The sequence below is a fragment of the Convolutriloba macropyga genome, chromosome 15, assembly GCF_964194025.1.
Source record: "Convolutriloba macropyga chromosome 15, txConMacr16.3, whole genome shotgun sequence".
In the NCBI taxonomy this organism is placed as follows: Eukaryota; Metazoa; Xenacoelomorpha; order Acoela; family Convolutidae; genus Convolutriloba; species Convolutriloba macropyga.
In genome coordinates this window covers 15,504,660-15,530,716 of record NC_134482.1, presented here as the reverse complement: position 1 = coordinate 15,530,716, position 26,057 = coordinate 15,504,660, and the positions used below count along the sequence as shown (strand labels likewise).

General features: G+C 33.6%; 1 protein-coding gene across 2 annotated transcripts in view; it reads left to right on the top strand.

The window, feature by feature from the left end:
* Positions 1-22,893, top strand: part of LOC142354048 (mesotocin receptor-like) — a 66,175-nt gene extending 43,282 nt beyond the window's left edge. For both annotated transcript variants that reach the window (XM_075406317.1, XM_075406318.1), the window contains exons 2-8: positions 2,370-2,453; positions 7,885-8,002; positions 11,189-11,359; positions 15,186-15,395; positions 19,070-19,285; positions 20,558-20,625; positions 22,578-22,893. In XM_075406317.1, coding sequence (XP_075262432.1) covers positions 2,370-2,453; positions 7,885-8,002; positions 11,189-11,359; positions 15,186-15,395; positions 19,070-19,285; positions 20,558-20,625; positions 22,578-22,730 — 1,020 coding nt within the window. In that variant the 3' untranslated portion in view covers positions 22,731-22,893. The remainder of the gene's footprint in view (positions 1-2,369; positions 2,454-7,884; positions 8,003-11,188; positions 11,360-15,185; positions 15,396-19,069; positions 19,286-20,557; positions 20,626-22,577) is intronic.
* Positions 22,894-26,057: the final 3,164 nt, after the last annotated feature.

Genomic DNA, 26,057 nt, shown 5'->3' with positions numbered 1-26,057 from the left:
ATACTAAGGATATATCATTAATTTTTTTGAAGTTTGCCTTCTGTTCTAGTTTTCTGTCCATGGTAGCATAGTGTCAATTTATGCAGGGCAAAAATTATTCCAAACGAAATAAAAGATACTGTTTATAGTTAATTTATGTTGAACTAATGGTTTATTGGCTTTCTTGTTACCAATCTTCAAAATATATTTTCCGGTTTTTGGCACTTTTGGCGGTTTTTGGCGTCAAAAAACGTGCAAAAGCATATTTGAAGATTTTTCTGAAAAAAATTATAGTTTTAATGGCTGCGAAAAACCTGTCTCCCAAATTTTTATAAAATTTTTTACTTTTTGCCTCTAATTATTATAATTTGTGTTTTTGTACGGCACATTCGTGACAATAAAGACTTTAAGTGCTTCTCATGGAAGTTTAAATGAATCTTTTTCAATGATTCCAGTCTATAGCTAATGGTTTTCATGAATTTCAAGTAATTTTTTCGAACAAAAAATTTTAAATTTCCCCTTTTTCCCATTCTTATCAACCCTTAATTTAGTTCCATTATTGGTAAGGCTCCTCAATTTTCTGCTGCTCCGAACAATGTTTTCAGTGTTTTTTTTGTGTTTTGACTGATGCCTTTATGTCTTAGAAAAATGTTTTTGTTAGAACTTCGTCACTTTTCGATGACTAAAAATAATCGTCGTTCTTTTTATTGCTTTTTCCTAGACTTTTGACAAACAAGACCCAATTAATATCAAAAAAGAGCAAACAGTTTCAAAACGTTTTTTGTCGAGTTGCTATATTTAATTCACCAAGAGTCTTTACAAAGAAGACCGTTTAAAATAAAACAGACCAAGCCAATTCACAATTTTTTGGTCAATTAGTGTTTTTTTTATTATTTTCAATATTCCATGGTTTTGGTGGCAACCAATTGTTTGTGAATGATTGACTTTTGCCCATGGTTGATTTCTCGTCGTCTTATGGTTAGGTTTTTACTAATGAAAAGCACGACTGGCTTCCTGAACAGATGCAAGGTAATCTGTTTTGTTTTAAGTTAAAAAATTTTAATTTGTTGAAATTTTGAAAAAATTTATATTAAAATATTAAATAATTATCAAACAATTATATTGAGAAAAAATTTGTTTTTTAAACGTTGTCATTTTTTCCCATTATTTTTGCGAGTTGGTCTCTGTAACGACAGGTCTATCCTTTCTAGCTAACAAAAATCCAACCTTTGTAACGGTTTTGTTTTCAAATAAACGTTTTCTGGCTTTGATACTACAAATTTTCTTATAAAAAAAGTCATTTTTGGTTGATTGACCATTTATGAGTTTTCCTTCCTCCATCCTTATGATTTTTTAAAATAGTTTAGACGTTGGTGTCATCGTTTTGTTACTTTTTACTGATTTTCTTTTGGTGTTTGCCAATTTTTGTAATCGTCTGCCCTATTTTGGAAAATGACAGGTCTCAATTAGTTCCTATTAAGTAGAAATAAACCTTGTAGTGAATTCAGCTGTTATGTGTTGATTTTAATCATTTTGGCATTGGTTGTTTTCAAAAACAGAAATGTGCATTTGAGTTTTGCCCTTCAGCTCTGTTTTTTTGACTTGTTACCGTGTTGCATTATACACAGGTCTCATGTCTGATCTAATGAAGTGCAGTCTAATTTTTTCGGTCTAATTTTTATCTTTTTCCATTTTCGTTTTGTTATTAATGTTAGATAAAATATATATATATATATACATATATATATATATATATATATATATATATATATATTTATATGTGTGTATACTTATATATACATACATACATACATACATACATACACACACACACACACACACATATATATATATATATATATATATATATATATATAAATACTTACGTACATACAAATATATTTATTTACATTTACATATATATTTATTCATATACATATGTATATATGCATATCTTATTTTCTAATGTTTGCTTCGATTGGTTAAGAATGCTTGCAAACGTACAATTACTGATTGCTATAATTAAGAACACTGCATTGGCCGAAAAATTTCAAAGTTAAAACACAGATGCTGCTTTGAAAATCCCGCTCGTGATCTAAAAAGTTGCTCACTGGGCTCAAAATTTTTCAAATTCTATTTTCTTAATTAATGAAAAAAACCACTCTACATTAGTTTTCGTGTTTTACTTTTTTTCTCAGCAGATTGGCCTAATCACTTTTCACGTTTTCTTTTTTCAAATTGCCGGTGTAAAAATAGGTCACCATTACTCCTCTTTGAGCCGTATCAAAATACAGCGCCCCAAAACAATTCAAATTCTGTGAATCGTAAAAAAAAGTTAAATTACTGTAACGTCTCTGTCTAATGAGAGAAATTTTTTGATTTGTAAACAGGAGGACGTCAATGCCACTTGGGACTTGATTGTGGAGACAACAATGGATTCATCAGATGGGACAGGAGGAGGCGGAATGCAACCGGTTATTTTGTTTCACAATTAAGAAATTTTAATCCAAGCGTCTTTAGTTGAATAACCATTAAGCATTTGCAGCGCATACACAAGCTGTGCCCAGAAATGAAGTGTATATGTTCTGACTGAATTGAATGCACGATAGTCTGGACAAGAATGCGCAAAAAAATTTTGTCTAGTGACCACACGAAAGTCTAGAGAACGCATGAAACTCTGGACAATAGTGCACGAAAGTCTGGACATGAATGCAAGAAACGAAGAATGCACAATAATTTTTGAACTTATGAAAATCTGGAAATAGGTACTCTCCGTCTGTTAAGGTATGAATACGGGGCATGCTCCTGGGATGTTCTAAACATACCAGACCTATTTTCGGTCTGGCATCTCAACCTGGGTAACATTGCGCCGCACTATATTTAACATCTTCCCCAACAAAAAGATTTCTTTTGTTACAGAAACATGGAGAGGAAAACTTTGTCAAAATAAGTTTTCACGTAATGAAGTTGGTTGAAACACTTTTGATGAAAAACAATTCAACTTTGACCAGTTTTCATCGTTAGCAAGAAAAAACATGCACAACACTCCAAATGGCCATATTTTATTCGTATTTCATTCGCAGGCAAAGCTTCGTCATAAAAGAATCTTGCAAATTAAGATTTTCCTTTCTCTTAAAATCGAGGGAATACTAACTTTTCGGCAGAATTGGGCAAACATTAACCTCAGTCATTATTTGATAAAAACACGATAAAATGTTGCACAATTCGAATGTATATACATTTGGTTTGAAATTTAATTAAAAACAAAGACATTTAACTTTGGTTTGGTCTATTTGTATTTTGTTACAAACGTTTGTTAGATTAAAAAACAATTTTATTGCAACAGAAAGTCAAACTTTGTAACATAATAACTGCCACAGCTTAAGGGGATAGATGTAAGGCAGACCCGCTGTGGGCTCCTTTTACAGCCTTTAGGTATGAAGAGCGAGGGCTGCATGCTTCTGCGCGCGAAGTTGGCTTACCTATATCTCTCAGACTAACCGACTCAGTAAAACACTGAAGATATATTTCAAATATAACGGTGGTTATAAAGAATAACACCCGAATCAGAGATACGCACATCGTGCAACTACTCTATTAGACTGAATATAGTTAGTAGAGTTCTTTCTATGTAAAAGAGAATAGTTTGTTCTCAGTCTCTGATTGGATGAAGTTATACATCCAGTTTTTCTACTGCTACAGATGATTTCAATCTTTTTCGTGCACGTATTTTTTGCCACATTGACTAAAATTTTAGTTTTTTTAAAGCCTGAAAGTAATTATATTTTTGTGACATAGAGTTTTACAAGACTCCTACATTCACGAAAGATAAACATTCACATTTTAACCCCTAGAAAGAACAATTTCGCTAGAATCTTGTGATATCTTACAGCATAGTCATCTCTTTGGTCCTCGGATATTCTTCAGTTGAGGTTTTTGGTTTCAAGTATTTTTTTAAAAAAATCACTTTTAGTCGATAAAATTTCAACGTCATGGTGCAGTTCATTTTGAAATTACTTTGTATTTCTAGAATACGGCTATAGACTTGCTTATTTTTTCTTTTGTTGCCAGTAATAGTTTTTAGGTTACTCTGAAAATCTTTTCCCTGCTGTAATCATTCGGGTATTTCAATGACGATCACATAACTTTTTTTGCGATGGATGGATATATTTTCAATCATAAATGAAAATGAATGGATGTACCTTCCAGTTCATGTTTTAATTGTTTTTAGCTTATTTCAACGTTTTGAGCGTATTTATTAGCCCAGTTTATGCAACAATGGTGACAAATGTTTAAACTGACCTGTAACCTTGAAGCCCACGGGCAACCACAAATCGCTAATTTATAGGATGGCGTATAGGATGACTATCTTACAGGTTCACCGCCTTACAAAATTTAAAGGCACGACCTCACAAGATAAAGATATCACTTAAAAGAAACTAACTGAATAGCCATAAATACTAGGAGATAAACACATTTTTTTTGTATGAAAACTAAAAACTCTTAAAACTACTTTAAGAGCGCAGGTATAGGTGGGATCTGAAAACATGACTGTAAAAAACATTGAGCAAAAGCTGTGCTATAATAATGCAGTAAATTGTACTTAACTTTTTTTCTCTGATAACTGATTGCTTACTCGTTCAATTCTTTATCGCTCAAAATCGATAAGATAATCAGTCCTAAAATTTTGTCAGTGTTTGCAAATGAAAAAAGTTTTCAGTTTATCTGACGATAACCTACTTTTCACAATTGATGTACTCTATTATTTTCTGAACATCACAGAAGAAAAGAAAAGTAGGAAAACAGGGTTGAAAACAAACCTACATAAAAAAGACTTTCTAAAAAAACAATAGTAAATAATTGTTGTCAAAAAACGTTACAAGAAAGAACCAAGACTGCTTCACTACTCAAAACTCTATAGTCTGAAAGCGGTTTTTCACAGAGCGGCTGCTAGGAAAGATAGGAAATAATTGTTTGTAGCAAAAATCTTGACCAGTAACTCAAAAATATTTTTTTCTAGTAAATAAAATGCTGTCTCTCATCTGACAAAAGATTGTGAGCCGAAGGATGACCAGAAATTACCACACAGGTGACAAATTGAACTCATGAAATACAGGAGGCAATTTTACGCGGAAAGACAGTTCTTATTCCCGTCTATAGGTAACTATGGGATATGAAAACCAAAATCAGGCATTTTTCCTTTGTTTTTGATCTTTGCAGCAAGAAAATTGTATGGAAGTGAAATGGACGACTACGGTCTACTTCAAAATACTACTCTTTGGTAGCTCTTTGGTTCTCAAAAGGGACAATGAAGTTTCAACTTCTAATAAACATAAATGTAATTTATTTAGGAAGTCATAAAAGAAAAAGTTACAGTTGCTGACTGTTATAATTACAACAAGTTGCTCTCCTATGAAATACTAGCAGTAAAAAATTCAATTGGGGTTGTACTAGTTTAAAAGAAAAATAGACGGATCATATATTCAGTGTAGGTCGTATATCCGCATTGAACACATCATATATGGTGATTTCAATTTAAAGATATCCCGGTCGAACAACACACATTTCAAAAAAAAAGAACTTAAAAAAAGTTTTGGAACTCAAAGCAGTTTCCAACAAGAAAGAATACACACGTCAAACTATGCGGACAAGGTCAATAATTGATCTAGTGTCTTCGAAAGCTAATTTGAAGACAGACGTCGTGAAACTAGGCATCACTGATCACAACACTATCGAAAGAGCGTTGCCGTAGTTTGTTGACAAAAATTCTGTACAAAAGATGAAGCTACATCAAAACCAAGTAGGAAAAAAACTTTCTAAAAGAAAAAATCAATCACAATTTAATCATGATTTAATTTTTTAATAACAAAATCAGTTGACAGAATACAAGACACTGAATTTAGAAAATAGAATAGCGATTTTAGTTCGTCTTTTAAATTACGGAATCACTTGATGAATACAAACCTAAGTTAACAGTAGAAGAAAATGAAATGAGAGAAAATGGATTTAAAAAGAAATGAGAAATGCAGAAGCAGAAAACAATGCTTGGGAGTCGAAATTGGCATCCATTTGATAAGAATTAAACAAAAGTACAACAAGCAAAAGATTAATTTTTAAAAAGGACAATTGAAGCAAAATTTGGATGCTAGAAGGAAATGTTCGAAAAGAAAAAGAGCATGAACAAGGTTTTTCAGATACATAAAGACCTTTAGCACAGGAGGGAAGTTAGCAGATAGCATTAAATGTACCTCAATTGAGCTAGATTTGGACATTTTCTACGGCAATCAGAACTAATTTGGCTATAATGTACAGGAGAGCATTCAATATGTCGTTTGTTCAATGCACAAGGAGTTCACTTATAATCACTACAATTACAATTCAGGAAACATTAAAAAAGGCAACACGTTTACAGAACAAACAAACTTTGGGAACTACTTCTTCTTATCTAATTTGTTATTAAAAGCAATTATTCCAGTAGTCTTTGAAATACTCAATAAGGCCCAATGGAATGGTAGTAGAATGCAACTTTCCTGACTGCCTTAAGGCGGCTTAATAATTTTTATCAATTATTATTGACAATAAACTGTTTTTCCACGACCGCAAAAAGTTTATAAATCAGTAAAGCAACAAATTCATTTCCATCTTATATCAGACGGTAAAGTTTTGAGCCAAAACTTAATAATAAAGATTTTTGTGGAGTTTCTCTACCCGGTGTACAAATATGGGATTTTGTTTCATGGAGTCGGAATTTTTTTGGAGTTTGTTCTATGCAATGGTGCTACCAGTATTTTATATTCAGTAAAAGCAAACTGGTAAAAACACCATTACACCACACTATTTTCATAATCTGAACGTTTTCTTCATTATTGATTCCGATCAGCTATCACAGCTATTTTCGAAATATATCCAACTTTGAGAAACTAAGTTTATCATGTTTTTTTTTAAAAGCAATTGTCTTTTTTTTGTATTGATCTGACCATCTAGGGACAATGCAATCAACGCTAGGCGATGCTCCAAAGAAGTCTATTGAATTGCGGAAATTCAAAAAAAGCTCAGTGGAGTTTTATAATAGGTGATAAGCCTTCAGCGACCACTCGGTATGATGCTCTTCAAAATTTTCGGATGAAATTAAAAATATTTTGCACTTGAAAACTAACCGCAACTGAAATTTTTTTATTTTTACCATATATCTCTAAGTACATGCAACTCCAAGAATTTCTATATTACATACTTCTGTACCTGTTTTTTTAAACGGAAAAGAGTGTAAGGAGTGTTAAAACAACAAAATTACACCCCTATGTATCCACTTAATTAAGGGTGGAGGAGTGTAACTGTAAGATTGTAATTTCAAAAAAAAATGAAAAAGGAAGGAGGTAGTGAGGATTGATCCCGTTTTTTCCCCTTGTAGAAAATGTTACTGTCACTTTCTGCTTTAACCATTGCGCGAACTGATACTAGGATTAGTGGTCTCCAATTGGTTTTAATGGTAATTATGTATAGTGTATTTTTTAAATCAGGTCGCCCTAAATTCCACTTTTTGCAAAGAATTTGAAAAGAGTGGAGAAAAGAGTGCAAATAAAGAGCATTTTTAAAAAAAAATACCATCGTACACTTTTTTCTCCGACAAATAGGAGTGAAATACGCATTACACCTAATCCCCTCTAATTAGGGGTGAATTAATGGTGAAAGCGAGCTTTTCTTGTTTAACTACTGTTAAAGTTTAAAGTTGTCTATGATCAGACTATCATGCTTTCATTCGTGTTTCCAGACCGTGTAACTTTGAGCGCACGACATCCCCTTGTGCGTTCATTTCGGTCGGGACATATTGAATTTCGTGCCTTGGTACTCATGTTTCGCATCTGTTACCGTCCTGTGTTATCAAAATGATTGTGAACAATGTTTCAGGTTAATCCGTATCTCTCTGCAATAAATGCGTCTCGGATAAGCCTTCTGGTGATTGGTATCATGGGACTCATTGGCAACACCCTAACATACAAAGTGTCCTCTATGATCAACGACTCAGGCAAGACATAGAAATTGATCACAAAAATTACATTTGGAGTAATATGATGCATCACCATGGCAACAACATCATCAAAACTTTTTCTGTTTTTAGGTTTTCTTGTCAAAATTTGCGCATTTAGGGCCATACGGGCATTGTAGACTGTCTTAATTTGGTGCTGCTGTACGAGTGATAATTCTCAGGTTATAAGTCAAATCAATTCTTTGGATTTTGATTGATGACGTGTCTTGCTATGTTTCTTTGTTTTGTCCTCTGATTTCGAGCTTCGTTATGGTTTTCATAAACAGTCTTTTTAAATAGTCTAGCCTATCCGGGAAGTTCATCGCAAGTGCGTGCAATTGCGATGAACTTCCCGAATAGACTAGACTTTTTAGAAAGACTAATTAGGAAAACCAAAACAATTCAAAACTATTCAAAACAATTGTCTTTATCTGTAATCGCTGTGTTTTGATGCCATTTTAATTTTTTCATATTGTGCAAATATTTTAGTTCTCATCTGAGCAGTTTTTAAAAATTGGACGTGAAATAATTTTTATAAGTATCTGCCCCGGAGTTTTCCTCAAATATGCAAAAGCTCACTTTCAGTAAGCGTCTATTGGGTAGTAATATTGCAAACACATTAATTTCGAGCTTGTTTTAATATAATGGGCCTGTTTACAGGAAGAAATTAAAAAACTAAAATACAATTTTAAATGGCTTTTGAAAAGAATAACTATAACTGCGAGCTAACAACGTAAAAAAGCCTACTATAAACAGATTGGACTTTTGATATTAGTTGCAAAAAAATTAATAAAGTGAGAAATTTCAAAAAAAGTTGCTGTCGTTTATTTTCCTTATATAAGTAGTTTTCTTCAAAGCTTTTTGCTACTGGAAATACGATATAAAAATTCCAGTATAAAAGAATTAGATTTTTCTGAACAACTATACGAATAAATGGAGTATTCCAATGAACTTTAATCAGGTTCCTCTGCCTAACTCCAAGTGCGTTTCAGTACCGGGTCAGTATAAATGCAATTCCTCATTGTTCCTCATCATAGACTGAATCATGTCATTTTTTTTGGTTTGTCAGACTTGCGTTTAATCTGATTTTACAATGGTCGGACTTGGGCCAAGTGCAAAAATAAAGTTACCTAGGGTCTTCCGCTCCCTAGACCGTTGTTCTCTTTACAGCGCGACCATGACTGATTGAACTTTGTCTGTTGCGCCGTTGAAATACGCTTGAAAGAAGCAAATTTCAAGCAAGAAACCGAGCAAATTCTATTACATGGGAAACTTGCATTTACAATTGCCTAGTACTGATTTACACTTTTAGTTCGGTACGGGTTGTCAATTTTAAATACATTTCTAAAAATTTTTTTACAAACAAAAAACAGTAAACGTCGTTACTTTAAAATGTATAGAAGTTTGTATTAAGCCCAACGTTTTTGGACACTTCAACAAAAATTTTTTGTATTGTTTTTCAAAAAAAAGACGTTTTATTTATCTTTTCTAAAAGTTAAAGCGGAGAGCCTCGTTAAGCAGCACTATTTTTCTTTGTAGTTAAACATGTCATATCAAAAACAACAACAACAATTCTCTTTGTTCCATTACAACGTTAAATAAGTGCTTCAGAATCAGCTTTGCGACCTTTTCATCTTTCTGACTTCGAAAATGACTTTGCCAACTGACTATTTAATTTAAAAGATATGCCTTACAGGCTGTCATAAATTACTAATTTCGGTCATAAATCATACGTCAGATTCAACTCAGAAAACCCTCAAAATTACAATTTGAAAAATTGTCTGCAAAATCCAAATTTTAAATTTGTATTTCTTTACTTAATTCGAAACAAACTTTCAAAATAGTATGTTTATCTTCCGTGAAAAAAAAGAATAATTTTTTTTGCTCAATTTGTTCACATTTTTTGGATTTTTGCAAACGTCCTTTGCGACAAGATTCAACTGCGGAAGTCAAATCCTGTATTTTGTTGTGGTAAAAACCTACATTATCAAACTTCTTTTCCTGAATTACCGTTCATAGTTTTAAGGTACTGTTATTGATGATATTTCTATTGTAACGATTTCAACCCTCCTAATTGTTCCGACCCATTTTAGTGGGGGATGAACTATATATTCAAAGGGTTTTTTTCAGTCAATTTTGGCCGATCGATGTATTCATCGTAGAGGGTTGTGAGTGGTATCATTAAAAAACCCGTTATAGATTGATAGCCCAATCTATAACAAGCATAGAATATAAAACTCAGACGTTTTTTGTCTGATTTTTGATTTCCTCATGGATTTGTAAGTTTAATGTTTAGTGAACATTCGACTGATTTTTGTTGCTATTTTTCACGTTTTTTGGTTTTTTACGCATTTTTTGCCAATTTGGATAAACAGTACGCTAATAGATGATCCATAAAATTCGGAAAAATTAAATGTTCCCAATGGAGGACCGGCAATGGCAGGTCTAGTTTTAGTGTGATCGCTGTTTTTTGAGAGCACCTAAAATTTCGGACTGTAATCTGTCGACTTTTTTTTATAATAATCTTTTTTACTATTTTCGCATTTTTTTTTCTTTTTTGTACGTCAATTGCAGAAATGAGCAATTCAAATCAAAACGTACTATTTGACAACTCTAATTGGCTTTCTAAGGAGTTTCAAGGACACCAGTTAGTTTTTTAGTCTAAAGCTTATGATCGTGTTGACTTTTAAAAATGCATATTTTCAAAGAACATTTTCAAAGATTATTGAGCTTTGTGAATTTTTCTCTTTTTGTTCAGCTTTTAGCTTAAGGTCAATAAAAAAGTCGCATCGTCTTTGTATTAAAATTTAATACTTTTTGCGGTTTTAAGCTTTAAGGGTTGGTTGTTGTGTTTTTTAAAAATTTTTTGAACCTTTTCCCGTTTTTGAGGTTCTGTTACTTTTCTTGTCACACTATTGATAGTTGACATATCACAATATTGGAGTTTAAAAGAGGACACAGACAGATCAGTTTTTCAACAGATCAGTTACTCAACAGATCAGTTTTTCTGTGAATCATAAAACGATTTCACTTACTGATCTAAATATATTTACTGCCAATTTAAAAGTGTATACTTAATAAAACAATTAAAATTTAAGAAAGAAAATATTGAGTGCTATATTTGTACCCAGCAACGACCTGTTGCACAGAAGTTAGTTTCTTTTAATATATCCACATGTGATTCAGGTGACTCTAGTGGGACTGTGTTTATGAAGTGTTTGGCTCTTGCTGACAACATGGCTGTACTCCGAATCACTCTGGACCAAGGACTTCCAGTGTTTGGTATCACAATCAGGACACTCAACAATATGGCTTGCAAAATCATCGGCTTCTTCTCTGGCGCTGGCACTATTACCTGTTAGTATTATGATAACAAAACTTCAGAGCTTAAAGACACTTAAACTCCAGCAATTTAAAACCAGTATAACCATATAAATTTAGCAATTTTTCTCAAAATTCAGCAAAATTCATATTTTTTATTCAAAAATTTTGCTCCAAATCCTTTTTCAACTTCGAGAAAAACGATAAAAATTATTGAGGCGGTCCAAATTAACGTGCTCGTTTTGCTTCGTATGAACAATTTTCAACACAGGGGAGGTCAGATCTTAAAATATGCAAAGTTAATGCATCTTAAAATGCGAAATTTGGTTACGAAAGAAATGTTTGGAATTGCTTCAATTTTTGTCCCCAAATAATTCCACAAATTTCCCAATTTGGCTATTTTGGGGAATTTGGTGACAAATTGTGTGCCATCAAAAACTATGTCATGCTTTAAAACCTTTCAAAAAAACAATTAACAAATTTTGTGTCCATATTCCACAGTCTTAAAACTATCGTCTTCCTTAAAACACAAAATGGGGAATATGAAGAAAAAAATAAAATTGTGCAACAATGTTCCACCAAAATCAGCTATTTTGTGGAATTTGTGGGAAGCTAGTTCAAGTTCTATTTGGTAGGGGCGCTAGTCCGTCTCTAACAAACAATATTTGCCTTTGTAATAAATATGATTAATTTAAAACATATTTTTGTTTATTTTGACAATTATAAGAGTAACTTGCTCATTTTTTGCCGTGTCGAGTGCTTTTTTGCCGTGTTTTAAAAAATATCTTTATTTATAAAAACAGACAGAATTCGGAAATAATTTTGTCTTTGAAACGTATGGTCAATTAATTTTATTTGTAATTATAGCTGGTTAATTTATCCACCAAACGTTTCTACTAGGACAAGAAGTTGATTAATTATAAGATTAACTCTTCAACCGGAAATCCATCTCTGGAACCGAGTTCAGGTCTTAAAGAAGGATTTTTTGTTAGGCTGAGACGTTTGAAAACCCGTATGTTTGTTTGCTTAAAGGAAATGAAATTTTGTGTTTTCTGATAGACTATTTTCATAGCAAAAATGATTTGCAATTTAGGGATAAAATTAATAACAGTTCTATCTAACCGATGAAAACTGCCATTAAAGTGAAAATAAGACACATATATGTCATAGACTTATATGTCATATAACAACGAACTCTTATTCCAACCAAAACTCGATGTCTGTATTTAAAACAAAACACAATAACAAAAACAAAATGGTATCAGATAAAACCAAAAAAATCTAAATGAAGCTGCGCTGCAAAAACATCTGCCATTAATGATACTCCATGAAATTTAATAAAAATCAGCGGAAACAGCAAGGTTCGGAAGTAAGTTTCCATTTTTCTTTTTCAAGACCACTATTTTTTAAGTGATTTAGACCATAAGGTATCAAATGAAGGCATTTAAAACTTTCTTTTATTCTTTTTGGGGTGTAACTGAGTTAACAATTGAGATTTGTTTGTTTACACCACTTGAGTAAGCAATGCATGCTTGTCGTTATCCAGAATCCGTTGCACAATTACAAAATGAACGAAAAAACGGGCAAAAACAAAAAAGCATATAAATTAAAACAGAAAACGGCTTCAAACCCTTTAAAACCGTAACCAATTCGATGCAAGCTTTAAATAGATTCAATTGCAGCTTTTGTCAACGCCAAGGAAAACTCACCATTAGTGTGATGTTTTCGCAAAAAAACAACCTAAGAGGTGCGCAGATATCCAAGATTCGCATTTTTAAAATTTAAAAAAAACGTAGCATCACAGCCAATAATTTAATTCAGCTTGCTAGAAATAGGGTGTGACCGGTCTTTAAGGATACTACATACATGTGGACAGAAATTGTGACAAAGTTCAAAATTTTATTGAATTTAATTAAATAAATATTTTTAAATATCATAAAAAGCATAAGCTTTCAAATGAAGTCAAAATCAGATCATCTTGAACATCTTGTTATTAGTGAAATTAAGACATAGGTCAATAGAGGCAAGTACCGACACATATCAAATTTTTACCAAAAAATTTACGAGTTACGGTGGTGAAACCATTGAAACTATGAAAAATTGGAAAGCTTATAAAGGAAAAAGAAAACAGTAGAAAAATTTTTGTATGTATGGCTCAGCATAAATTGATAGGACTGGTCACTTATGAGACCAGGACACAATGTAGAAATCAAGAACAAAAAGGGTTAGTCTCGAAAATCCGTTTATTTGTTTGAAAATGTTTTATTTGAAAGTCCTTAAAGACATTAGCTATTGAACCAAATATTTAATTGAGTTAATTTATACATCTAAAAGAAGACATTGAGTTCATTAACATTTTGGCAACTGAAATGTTTCAAAATATCAAAATTTAATGATCCATTTTGGATATATATTAGTTGAAATAGCAAAAATGAACAAAGTTTAATGCAAGAGATCTCTTATAGGAAGTGGAAGTTAAATTAATTTTTTCTGGTTTCACAATATTGTGGCAGAGGTTTTCAGGCCTCTATTTTGGAAAAACTTACACAAAGTGGCCATAAAAGCAAATTTAGTGGCAATTCGGTTGAAAAATTCTGAAATTCATGAAAATTTAGCAAAAAGTTTATCCAAAAAACTCGAATGAAACCGTTCAGGAGCCCTCCCTTATCTCTAAAAGTAAAACCAATAACACTGCTGTAGAGAATTTTGTCAATTTTTTTCAACATATTTGGAAATCAACTGAAATCGGTATACTATTGACAAAAATGTAAACCTCGATAAATCCTTGGAAACCATGAAAATGAAAAAAAAATCGTTTAAAACATATTTTCCACGCTGGTCGGACATTTTAATGATATCACTCTACGATGAATATATCGATCGGCTAGAATTGAATGTACAAAAACCCCATTTGAAAATATAGCCCCCCCACTAAAGGGGGATGGGAACAAATAATAAACGGTTTGCGATGACGATTTGTTAATTCAAAGCACCCGCAATTGAACGAGGTGGGTTTAAGCACGGTGAACGCGTTGAAATCAGTAAGTTTTCTTAAAATTGCGGTGAATTTTTCTCAACATTTAACAGTGAATAATTTTGTTGTTTGCTATTTTTTTCGACCGCGGTATTTTTTTTTACCGCTTTCAAAGCAATTCCTACAAATAATTCTTTTTTTAAGTTGCTCAGATTCACGCACATGTCTCCTGCTGCGGAGCTAATTCTGCTTCATTGCGCCAGAAGTCATCCACTTTGCGTTGATCTTTTTCAGAATTTATTTTTGTTAGAAGTGAGGTTTTTAGCGATCAAATTTGATAATTCGCCTCGATCACTGCAAAACAACACTAAAAACCGTTATTCTTATAACCTTTCACCACATTCGCCGAAATTCTTACTTTTCTGAGAACTTTTAGCGCTGTCACCTGGACCCGAATAGGAGAAATCCAGGTTTCGAGTATTACTTTTTTACATGAGGTATGAGTGGAACTGCCTTGACCTTATTTTATTCACTTTGGGCTTTAAATCTTTTCACGATCATTTTTAGTATCTCAATAAAGCTGTGAATAGAACTGTGTGAACAGATGAACAATTTTTCAAAAAAAGATTTTTAAACGTCAAGCTTAAAAAAATCAGAGCAAGACAAGTCCTGACGTACAATTCAAAGAACTTTCATTGACTAAGCAAAAGACTAAAACTATAACGGACTATGAGTGAATTGGACAAACAATATCCAAAAAAATCACGTCAAAAAATAAAAAAACAGAAAGCCAAAGTTAAAATGCCGCATGTGAGAAAAAACTACTGTATAGCGAAAAAACCACTAGTGAGTTCCATTAATCTAAAGTTTGATAAATGTTCATTTTAGCTAACTATATTCTAATCGCGCTTTCGTTCGACCGAGTGCTAGCCCTGTGGATGCCAGTGTTCTACTACCGGACTGTCAAGGCCCACCATGCTCTCATCACCTGCGTCTCTGTTCTCGTCTCTTCTCTCGTCATCAACTCCCACCTGTTCTACTACTTTGAGCTGAACCCAGTGGGAGTGTGCAGATTCGATGTGTCCAAGGACTACACTGGTGAGAAATAGAACCCGGGGTCGAGGTTTATACGTTATTTGACGCAAATGTGAAAGAGCGGCGCTGAATGATGTGAATTTTTGAAACATGCGTATCAAGGGCGGCAAAAAGCCAAATTTTACACAAATATGGTCGGGGCCATACACTTCTAGCGAGTAATAGTTCTTAATGCGATTCATGAACCTGCAGGATCGAGAAATATCACTTTAATTTGATTCATAAAACGAGGTATTTATATTCATGTTCTGATTATTTCTGCCTCATAGTTGCGTTACTTCGATGAATAATTAATAATCGGAGTTTCGATATATCATCAGAGTTTAATCAGTGGCTAAAAAAAATTTCTAGCTGAAAATTTTCTTCTCCAAGATTTGATTTAAATAAACTGGTTATTAACTCATTCTAAATTACTTTAGAGAACATTTAAGCCTAAATTTCAAAACTTAAAATTCCAGATAAAAAGGCATATAAAAAATGCAATTAATTGCTTTTACTAATAACTATTACTAATAACTATTACCATTACTTTCACTATTACTATTGCTATTACTGTGACTAAGACTATTACTACTTCTATTTTTCGTCAAGGGGATAGTTCCTCAAAAGTCCCCCCATTGCAGCCCACTCCTACATCTCAATTTTGATCAGGGGGTAGCTCATCAAAATCTTTCCCATTGCAGCCCCTTCTTACGCAATTCCGGTCGCGGGGTAATTTCTCAAAAGTTCTCCCACTGCAACCCAACTCTTACATCATTTTGCCCCCCCCCCTCAACACCCCACACAAAATTACCAATTACCCCCTCACTCTTACATCAATTTACCCCCATAGACCTTCCACTCTTTCAACACAATGGGTGAAATTTAGGGAGGACGTTCAACCTAGGCTACTTAGAATTAGCGCGACACCTCGCGTTTATGTCTCGAATTATTGGGACTATGCCAACCTTCACGCCTATGACCATGTTTTTTTCTGTCCGATCAAAGTCGCGTGTTTTTGAGTCATAGTCTTGTTACATCGAATCGTCGCCTTGTCAAGTCATAGTCGCATTGTCCAACAAAGTCGAGACATAAATACACTGTGTAGTGCAAATTCTCATTAATTCAAATCACATTAATTCAAGTCACATTAATTCAAGTCGCATTGTCCAACGAAGTCGAGACATAATACGCTGTGTCGCGCTAATTCTCATTAGTTCAAGTCATGGCTAATTTTTTGTCTGGAGTGTCTGGTCATGAAAATTTTTTGTCTGGATACCTGGTTCAAATTTCCACCAACTCGCCTCGTGTATAGAATCTGTTGAAAAGTGAAATTTTTTTGCTAGTCTGTCAGCACTGATCTGAGATGATCTAAAAACCTTTGAGATTTTTTGAAGTAAAGTTTTCACCAAGAGTCACCACCCAACTTAGATATTGCAACTTTTTCAAGGATTGATTTTTTTTGTAACAGTTTGTTCTTATTTACCATCAATTGTTCCTTTGTTGTTTTTCAAACATTTGAAACAAGTACTTTTATTGTTTTGTCTGTGTAAGAAATTGAATGTGTTAAAACAAATGACAAACAGCCTGCTTTACTCGAATATACATCATTGTTTCAACCCTCCAAGATTATTAAGGGTTATTAAATGTATGTTAACATAGTTCTTTGGCCGATGGATCTTTCTTAAGATTCATTTCATTTCTCGAGGAAACATTGAGGCCGGAAATATTCAAAAGTCTTCAGATTTTCAATTTTTTCACGATTTATGTACTCTGATCTGGCTTAAACCAATCATGATAATATTTCAAATGTAGTTAAAAGGTAATTTTTGTTGTGCTCCAATCAAACAGTTCTTGGATATTTCATAAATTGGGAGGCACCTGAAAACGGATCGACTGATGATTTAATGGTGCGCTCATCTCTTTTGTTCAACTTCAATGAACATATTCTCGCACACACAGAAAAACTTATTGTTATTATTATTATTATTATTATTATTATTATTATTGTTATTGTTATTATTATTATTTTTATTATTATTATTATTATTATTATTATTATTATTATCATTATTATTATTATTATTATTAATATTTTTATTATTTTTTTTATTATTGTTGTTGTGATACAGAGATTGAATATCCCACTGTAACAATGACTTAAAAGTTTTACTTTTTAACTCATATGAAAGTACATATCCTATATAATTAATCATTTTGTACATAATTAATCATTTTGTACATAATTTGATAATCTCCAATAGGAGATAGCGCTGTTGTTAATTTCACGCCTGCTTTGACAGGTCCAGTTTAAGTGTCCGTGAGTCATGTTAAGACTCAATTGCAGACGATAAAAGGCTCGTTAGAAAACAGTTGCTAATCGTGGCCAGAATAAAGTGTTAAACGCTATTTCTTTTCTTGAGATCGTTCAGAGTCAAGTTTAAATACAATATTAAACATATTCTATCAAAAAAGAAGTCCAATTCATCACACTAGATTTAAGTATCACTCCTTGAAATATACTCCATTCAGAGACAGCTTCTATATCAAACGTACTAGAACGAACAGTTCCCACGGCTCCGATCGGAACTTGCCTCTATCAACAATTAGAGCGGGATCACAGTTGTTATTAATATTATTATTGTTATTATTATTACTATTGTTATTAATTTTATTTTTATTTTCATTAATATTATTATTATTATTATTATTATTATTATTATTATTATTGTTATTATTATTGTTATTATTACTATTTTTATTATTATCTGAAGTGGTAATTGGATACATTGATAACTGGGTCTTCCGATATGTTTCTTCGATTCTGAACTTGAGTGTAGAATTGATCTCCTGCTATGCTCCTTAATTAGTGTATCAACTAAAAATGATACATGGAGGACTGCTAACAAAAAAAGTTGTCTAAAAAAAGGTTTGAGAAAATATCAAGAAAGCGATCAATGCGTTCTTTAATCTTTAGAAAAGAACATTCAGGTAGAAAAAACCCTGCTGCTTTTTTATTCAGCTACCCTTAGTTCTCTCGTAGCTGCTGTAATTCAATATTAGAGAATCCATGCACTTTTTGCATCGTTGTTGGTTAAAGAAACGTAAAACAAAGACCTTTCTTTATGAACATTACTGTATGATTCAGAGCCAAAACCGCAACCGCTTTTCTGAAAAGGGCACAAATAATTAAGAACGCTGAAGTTGCCTAATGTTTTTTTAGAAAAAATTAACCTATTAGGTCAATAATTGAAAAAAATGTCGAGTTGAGTAGCAAGGATGGTCTTGTTTGTGTTGTGTTTAAATATTTGATCAGCTAGAGTGATGATTATTTGTAAAAGGTATGCTTCAACAAAATCATAACTTATTGCTCAACGCAAAAATTTTTTGAATTAATCAACTTGGTTAGTGAGTGTGGTCAATTATTGACATTAGTTTTTTATATCGAATCGAAATCTCGGATCTATTTTGTTTTGCTTAGTGGGCTTATACACCCCCCCCCCCCCCAGCTTAGTGGGCTTATATATTTTACGCTCCCAGGCGCACGTGCTATGTTTTACATAGTAACGTGCTATATAACAACATATAATTTGTAAGGGGGGGGGCGTAAAAACATTGGGGGGGGGGGGGGGGGGGCAAAACAGAATAGATCCGATAACACTTTTAAATACTTGCAAGGACGGTCTTGTTTGTGTTAGATTTGCGCACAGCTGTGTACACTTTCACCCTGACTCTGGTAGTTCCAGTGGTGTCTGTAGTAGCATCCAATGTGGCCATAGTGTGGAAACTGAGACGAAACCAGAAGGAGTCCACAGTTGCAAAAGACAGCAACCAGAAGAAAGACAGAGAGATCACGATCTCACTCATTTTTCTCTCTGTTCTCTTCATACTAAACATGATCGCATTCGCCGCTTGTGAGTTTCACAGATCTCTCCACGGTTGCATTTTACAAACCATTTAACATATTCAATTGACAGAGGCCGGTAATTAGCATATGAAAAAACTTAAGGAATTAAAAATTTGATCAGAATTTAGCTCGTTGATGATCGTAGAAGGCTCGTTGATGTACTCTTTGACTAGAAGGCTCGTTGATGTACGTAGACTTTAATATGGTGCTCGTCTTTGTAATCAAAAACGCACTTTACCCCCCACCCCCCCCCCCCCTGTGCGTTTTTAATTGTCTGATCATTAACGCTCACCTCAACCTGGGATTCGAACAGTCTCAGTTGGATAATTATATTAAATATTTAACCTAATGGCTATGCTTGTTAATTTTCATGTTTCCCTAAGTAAGCAAATGACTCGTTTTCATATCTTTAATACTTTTTTCAAGTAAAAATATAGGCTTGAAATAGAATGGTTCAATTCTGTTATAAAAAATTCTACTTGATAAACAATAGATATATTGTCCTGCGATACGCTGAGTGTTGTGCCCGAAATAAGACTCATGTTTAAGCGCTTTTTGAGGGCTCTCGCTCGAAACGGTTACTTTTTTTAAAAGCTTAGAATCAAGATGAAAATGCAACAGAGGTTTGGGTGTTTTTACCGTGTAAGATCCGAGGACGCGCAAATCTTATCAGGTCGTATCAGCCCTTGCAATAAATATTCAATCTTTTCGGCTAGCACTTTTCGAGTGCGCTCTGATAATTAATGGTATCAGTTTTTATGAGATACCGATTTAATTTTCATGCTAAGATCTTACTGATATATTACTTTATAAAATATTTCCTGCTAAGATCATACCATTCACCTATGTTGTGAAGATTACATGATTAATTGGCTATTAATTGGCTATCTTTTGTCGTGTGTTCATCAGATATTTAGGGTCTTTCCCATTAGCCCCCCATGAAATTATAGCCTCCATTATGGTATAATTACCATGTTTGGGGGGTATAGGTTGTCTGACCACAAAGATGGGGGCTATAATGGGAAAACCCAATATTTATACCAGCATGGACTTGATCGACCAGCCAGGAGTTGATTATAATGTAGTGAATGAGCCAAATTTATTGTGTATCTGAGAAAAAGTAATGCAACCTTACAGTGCCACAAATTTCAATAATATTTGTGAGCTTTTGTTCAAATAATTACATTGGATAGCTATACCGTAAAATAGGTTTTTTCGTATACTCATTGTTCATGTTAAAAACGTCTCCTAGTTTTTTCGCATTTTTGTGTGTTCACAGGGTCTGCTCATAGGATCAGTGGTCACCAAGTGAAACGAACTCTCTTCAGTTTTCTAATCGTGGTCAAGGTTTGTATGTAGAAATTCTGATTACGCAATGTTATTACGCAATTTTGATTACGCAATTTTTTACTTAGACTACAGAATTCGTTGAACAATTTCAGCTTCTGTTTTTCATTTTGTATCGCATCTTCATATGCAAAGCGAAAATAGATATAGTTTGTCTAAGCTACTCTTTTTCTTATCAGCCGAGATTTCATCCTTAATCCACCTATAAGTACCAGGGATTAGAGTATAATAGCTCCTCCAATCTTAATTGTTAGGGCAATGAATGTAAGAGTGTAATGACAAAGAATCTGTGGATCTTTTCCGTTTGTGCCTCCAGCTTAATAGGTGCATATTATTTGCACCCCCAGACCCAAGTGCCATATTTTTACATAAAGATTTACTATGTAATGCCACGCGCTCTGTAAATCGGGGATGCGTAACGTACGGACTGGCGGTGGGGGTACAAACGGAAAAGATCCAATATATATATATATATATATATATATATATATATATATATATATATATATATGTATATATATACATATAACAACATGTAGCTATACAGCTGTAATTCCCAGGTCGAGGTGTCCAGAACGAAGTGACCTCTGATCAGACCATCTTCGAGCGCACACACGTTCTTGGTGCGCTCAAATTACATGGTCTGGAGAAAACTTCGAGCTCACTTTCGTCTGGACAATGGTCTGGAAGTTGTCTGCTCAGAGGTCAGTTCGGTCTGGGACGGTCTGACCGGAGGCAGTTTTGAGTGCACTATTGTCTGATCAGAGGCCGATTCGAGCGCACACTAGTCTGATCAGAGGCCGAATCGTGCGCACACTAGTCTCATCAGAGGCTGATCCGAGCGAAGTTTTTTTTTTAACTGACAGAGATTGTCTCTCCCAAAAGTCAACAACACAGCAGCATTATGATCAGAGACACATCGAGAGCCTGATGGATTGATCAAAAACAAGAGGCCCAGCTGGTAGCAACTGCCGGTCGCCTTCTGAAAAGCTTTGGAAAAACTATAGATCAAGACATTGTTATGCAAAGTTGTCTATGCTCATCTATTCAGTCAAAAACATGAATTTTTGGCATACTCAGGTATAATTAGGCACTTGGGATTTCTTTTCATTAGCAATACTTTTAGAATTGGCTTTCCCTGAGTTGAATATATTTCTGAAGACATCAATTTTCATGAAATGAATATATTATAACTATATTGAGAAATGTTTTTTAATGTTTAAATCCATTCTCTGATCAGACTATTTTGAACGCACTTTAGCCTAATCAAAGACCATTTTAAGCGCACTTCAGTCTGATTAGGAGCGATTTCGAGCGCACTTTAGTCTGATGAGAGGCGGATTCGAGCGCACACTAGTCTGATCAGGGGGTGACATTCGAGCGCACAATAGTCTGATAAGAGGAAGTTTTCGAGCGCACACGGAGCTTCGACCGCACTATAGTCTGATAAGAAGACAAATCTGAGTCGGTCTGACCAGAAGTCACTTTTGTCTGGGATGGTCTGATCAGAGGCCATTTTGGTCTGGACATCAACCTGGGTTTCACTCTTAACTAGACTGGGTGTAAATAGGAGTTGTTTCATAAAACACTCTTTTTGATACCACTGTGGTAGAAATCTCTAATATTTGGACTCTCCTATTATCACAGTGGTTATATAAGAGAGTCCACCAACTGTTTTAATGTCTTAGCTTCCACATATTTTCCTTTTTTTCCCTGCTGTTTTTGGGGAAACGTCGACCCGAGAGACCGGGCTTACCACCCAGAGTGTTTCAGTACTGAATCTGCGTATTTCCATTTTAACTTGTAAAGCCAGTACTGAAAGAGCATATTTACATTTTAAAAAGTTGGTCATTATATGCAGAAAAAAAGCCAGAACACCCCTTCAGACTGTTCAGAGTAATTTCATAGTAAAAATGGTACTCTAGTAATTAGAACTAAGTGTTGCCATTTAGGACACCCCTCTTTTGCTGAACAACTCGATGAACTTCTTTCTCTATTTCTTGGCGAGCCAGTCCTTCAAGAACTCGGTGCTTGTCCTCTTGGGAATAGCCAAGAAGACTCCTCAGAAGGGAGGAAGCAAAAGACCACCCACAGGCAGACGGTAGAGGTCACAAAACTGCGTTTAGGGTCATCAGCAGGTCATCAAATGAAACTGGACATCGTATGTCGGCAACGAATGGCAAACAAAAGCACGACCTAATCCTTTAAGATTTTTTTCAGCACTTCTTTCCTTTTTCCCTTTCCCTCGTAAATTTACGTTTTATCCGCTCCTGTTTTTTCTAAGGTTGTTTTTATGTATTTCAAACACACACTTGCGTTTTTCCCTACACGCATCGAGGTGTTAACGCTTAAAATCGTAGGATTTGAGATAAAAATAAACGTGGTTCATAGCGTTGAAGGCGGTGAATGCGTTGAATAAATCACAGCTAAAAAAGAAACCCTACAAGTTTCACCGCTAAGTTACCACGATTTTCTATCGATTCAATTAATAATGAAACTTTGTAAAACTGAAGTGAATGCAGAGAATACGTTGAAAAGAAATAACGGAGTTTATCGCAAAATTCAAAAATTGCGCTTATAGGAGCAACTTTTCATTTTTTGTCGTAACCAGCAGACAAATTGAAGTTATTATATAACTCACGAAAATATATTTCATTAAAATCTCTCCCTCAAATGAAATGAAGTTCATATTAGTAGTTTTGCTACCCCCCCCAAAAGAAGTTTTCAGGCACTTCTGCAGGAATTCGTCAAAAAATTTTCAGATCAAACCGACTCGAAATAAGCGTCCCATTATTGAGTTGAAGTCTGCAAAACCCAGTGTTGGTAGTGCCAATAAAGATTTTGAAGGTTTATAATCTGTCTTTAGTTGCCTATAGGCGATCATTAGCGTTGAAAAAGGGAGCATCATTTCAAGTAAGAACCGCAGAATACGGAATAATTATGTTAACACGTAAAAACTGCTCCAGAAAGACGCGTAGTCAGAGCCATTAAAACAAAAAAAAATCATATGACGGCGAAACGAAAACAAATTAATGTTCAGTTTGCTATTTAGGGTTTTTTGGTGCGGTGAATAGAGATTGAGAAAAACTGATTCAAGGCGCAGGGCTTGAGTCTTTTTGGGCGGTGGATGCGTTATATATATATATATATATATATATATATATATATATATATATTTATATATATATATATATATATATATATATATATATATATAAATGTGTAGTATCTTTGTAATCCAGTTCATCGATGCATGTTTTAACCATTCTAAGAAAAATCTCTGAGTTTGTTGTAGACATTACAGCTTTTCAGACTATACTCTTGGCGGAAGAGAAGAATTGAAGTTTCTCTAAAAGGGCGCAAAAAGGCGCGTTGTTTTGCTAACAATTGTTCTTAAAATAGTTCAAGGTTCTTCTTTTTTCGTGCACTTTTTTCCAACTTTTGGTTGACAATCAATTTGCGGATAATCATTCGCTCAGTTGGAGTGATGATTTTTTGTAAAATAGACTTCAACAAATTCTTAATTTTTTGCTTAATGCAATTTTTTTTTCAACTATTCAATTCGGTTATCTGACATTCTGGTCAAATATCGACAATTTTTGTTTATATCCAATCAAAAATTCTTTTGAATCGTTTCAATTTGACGTTGATTGCGTCCAGTGATTTTCGATGCTCCGTTTTAATTGGAAAAAAGCCACTTTGTTCCCTCCTTAGTTCCTGTCATCTGATTTCAAGAGACCATACCGAATCAATTTTCAATCTTCACCCTAAAAAGGACTACCAATTGGAAAACGCGCAACAATGTCTCAAGCGAAAGTTTAAAAAACTAAACTAATACAAATGAAAAAGAGTTATTTTTTTAAGAAATCGTCTAAATGATGCCATTGGATCTTATATTCTGGATTCCACGATTTTTGTGAAAAAATTTAAACACAAGGCAATTATCAAACCTTTCAGTTCATAAAACATTGAGAAAATGTCTCTCTGCAATTGAGTAAATTAAAAGAAAAAAGAAAAAAATTGTAAGCTTTCTTTTATATAAACATTGTTCGGCATAGATGATTTAATCATCCATTTTGGATTTTTGTATTCAGCAAATTTTGAAAATTATATTTTTGGGGTTTGCTAAGGTTTTGATGTTTTAAAACTCAAAGTTAATATTTGAGCCATCATCATTTTGGCAACTTAAATTTTGAGAAGAAAAATGATCTCAAAAGTTTTTAACTCAACAAAAAATTACAACTTCATAAAGTGGCTAACAAACAACAAAAGCGGCAAGTCATTATTGGACCATATCCGAAAGCAAAAGCTTTCTGCAAAACTAAAAAATTCGTACATGGAAGTTACAATGCAAATAGAAATCACATTTAATTTAACGACCAGATAATGGATAGAAGAATGCTTCTCAATAATGCACTAATTGATCCAACCCTGATCCAATGGGAAGAAGGAAACTTTAGCTCAATATTCACCATTCCGTAATAAATCGACTTTTTAGCAAAAAAGATGACCAAAAACTAGTGGCACAAGCTAAATTTTAAGACAGATTTATATTTTTCAGATTTAATTTTTTTGTTACCGAGAGTTTTGATGTTTCTGCTGACATGCTGCCTACAACTATTTTTTCAACTACTGCTTCACTTTATTTTATGACAACTCAAATAGTAATTTTGTCCGTCTAGACTTTGTGACAGAAAAATAGTTAGACCAATCACTAACGCAAAAAATGTTCGGGAAAAAAATTAACCGGACTTTTTTTGGTAAACTGTTTTAATTTAGAAACAGCGTTTCAAAACGGTTATCTGGTAACTCTTAGTGTATAAAGATGTAGGGACAATTTTATTGCAAAAACTATCACAAGACGAGTCAGATGAATATTTTATTCTGAGTTAAACATAGTGCACGCGTTTCTTAGATAAAATGCGCAAATTTTGTTGTCATGAACACAATTCTGATATCGTCAGCCACAAAACAGCTTTGAGGGAAATCCGTTTGATCCTTTTGTTCTAGAAATTTCTGACTTTTTGAATGTTAATCTGAATTCATTTCTTCCACCCGTTGTGCAATTTTTAAAGACATATTTTCAAAAAAAGTCCTCTGAGCTATTCAGAATCAACAAAAGTTTAATTTTTTCGATTTTTTTTGTTGATATATTAGACGTCATATTAGAGATACAGATTATCTGGCATCAACAATGGTTAGGAATCTGCGCGAACAATAGAAACTTGCCGAACCTTGTGAAATCAGAGAAAATTATCCTCATGTCTATATAAAACACATATTTTTGGTCATCCATCTCCGCCTAAGTCTGGCTTCGACCTTTACAGCAAGGTTTTTTAAAAAATTTTTCTTGGCGAATTTCAAAAAACCAACTTTTTGCTAAAAGCAAAAATCACAACTTGCGTGAATTTCCAGATCAAAATTTTTGCATG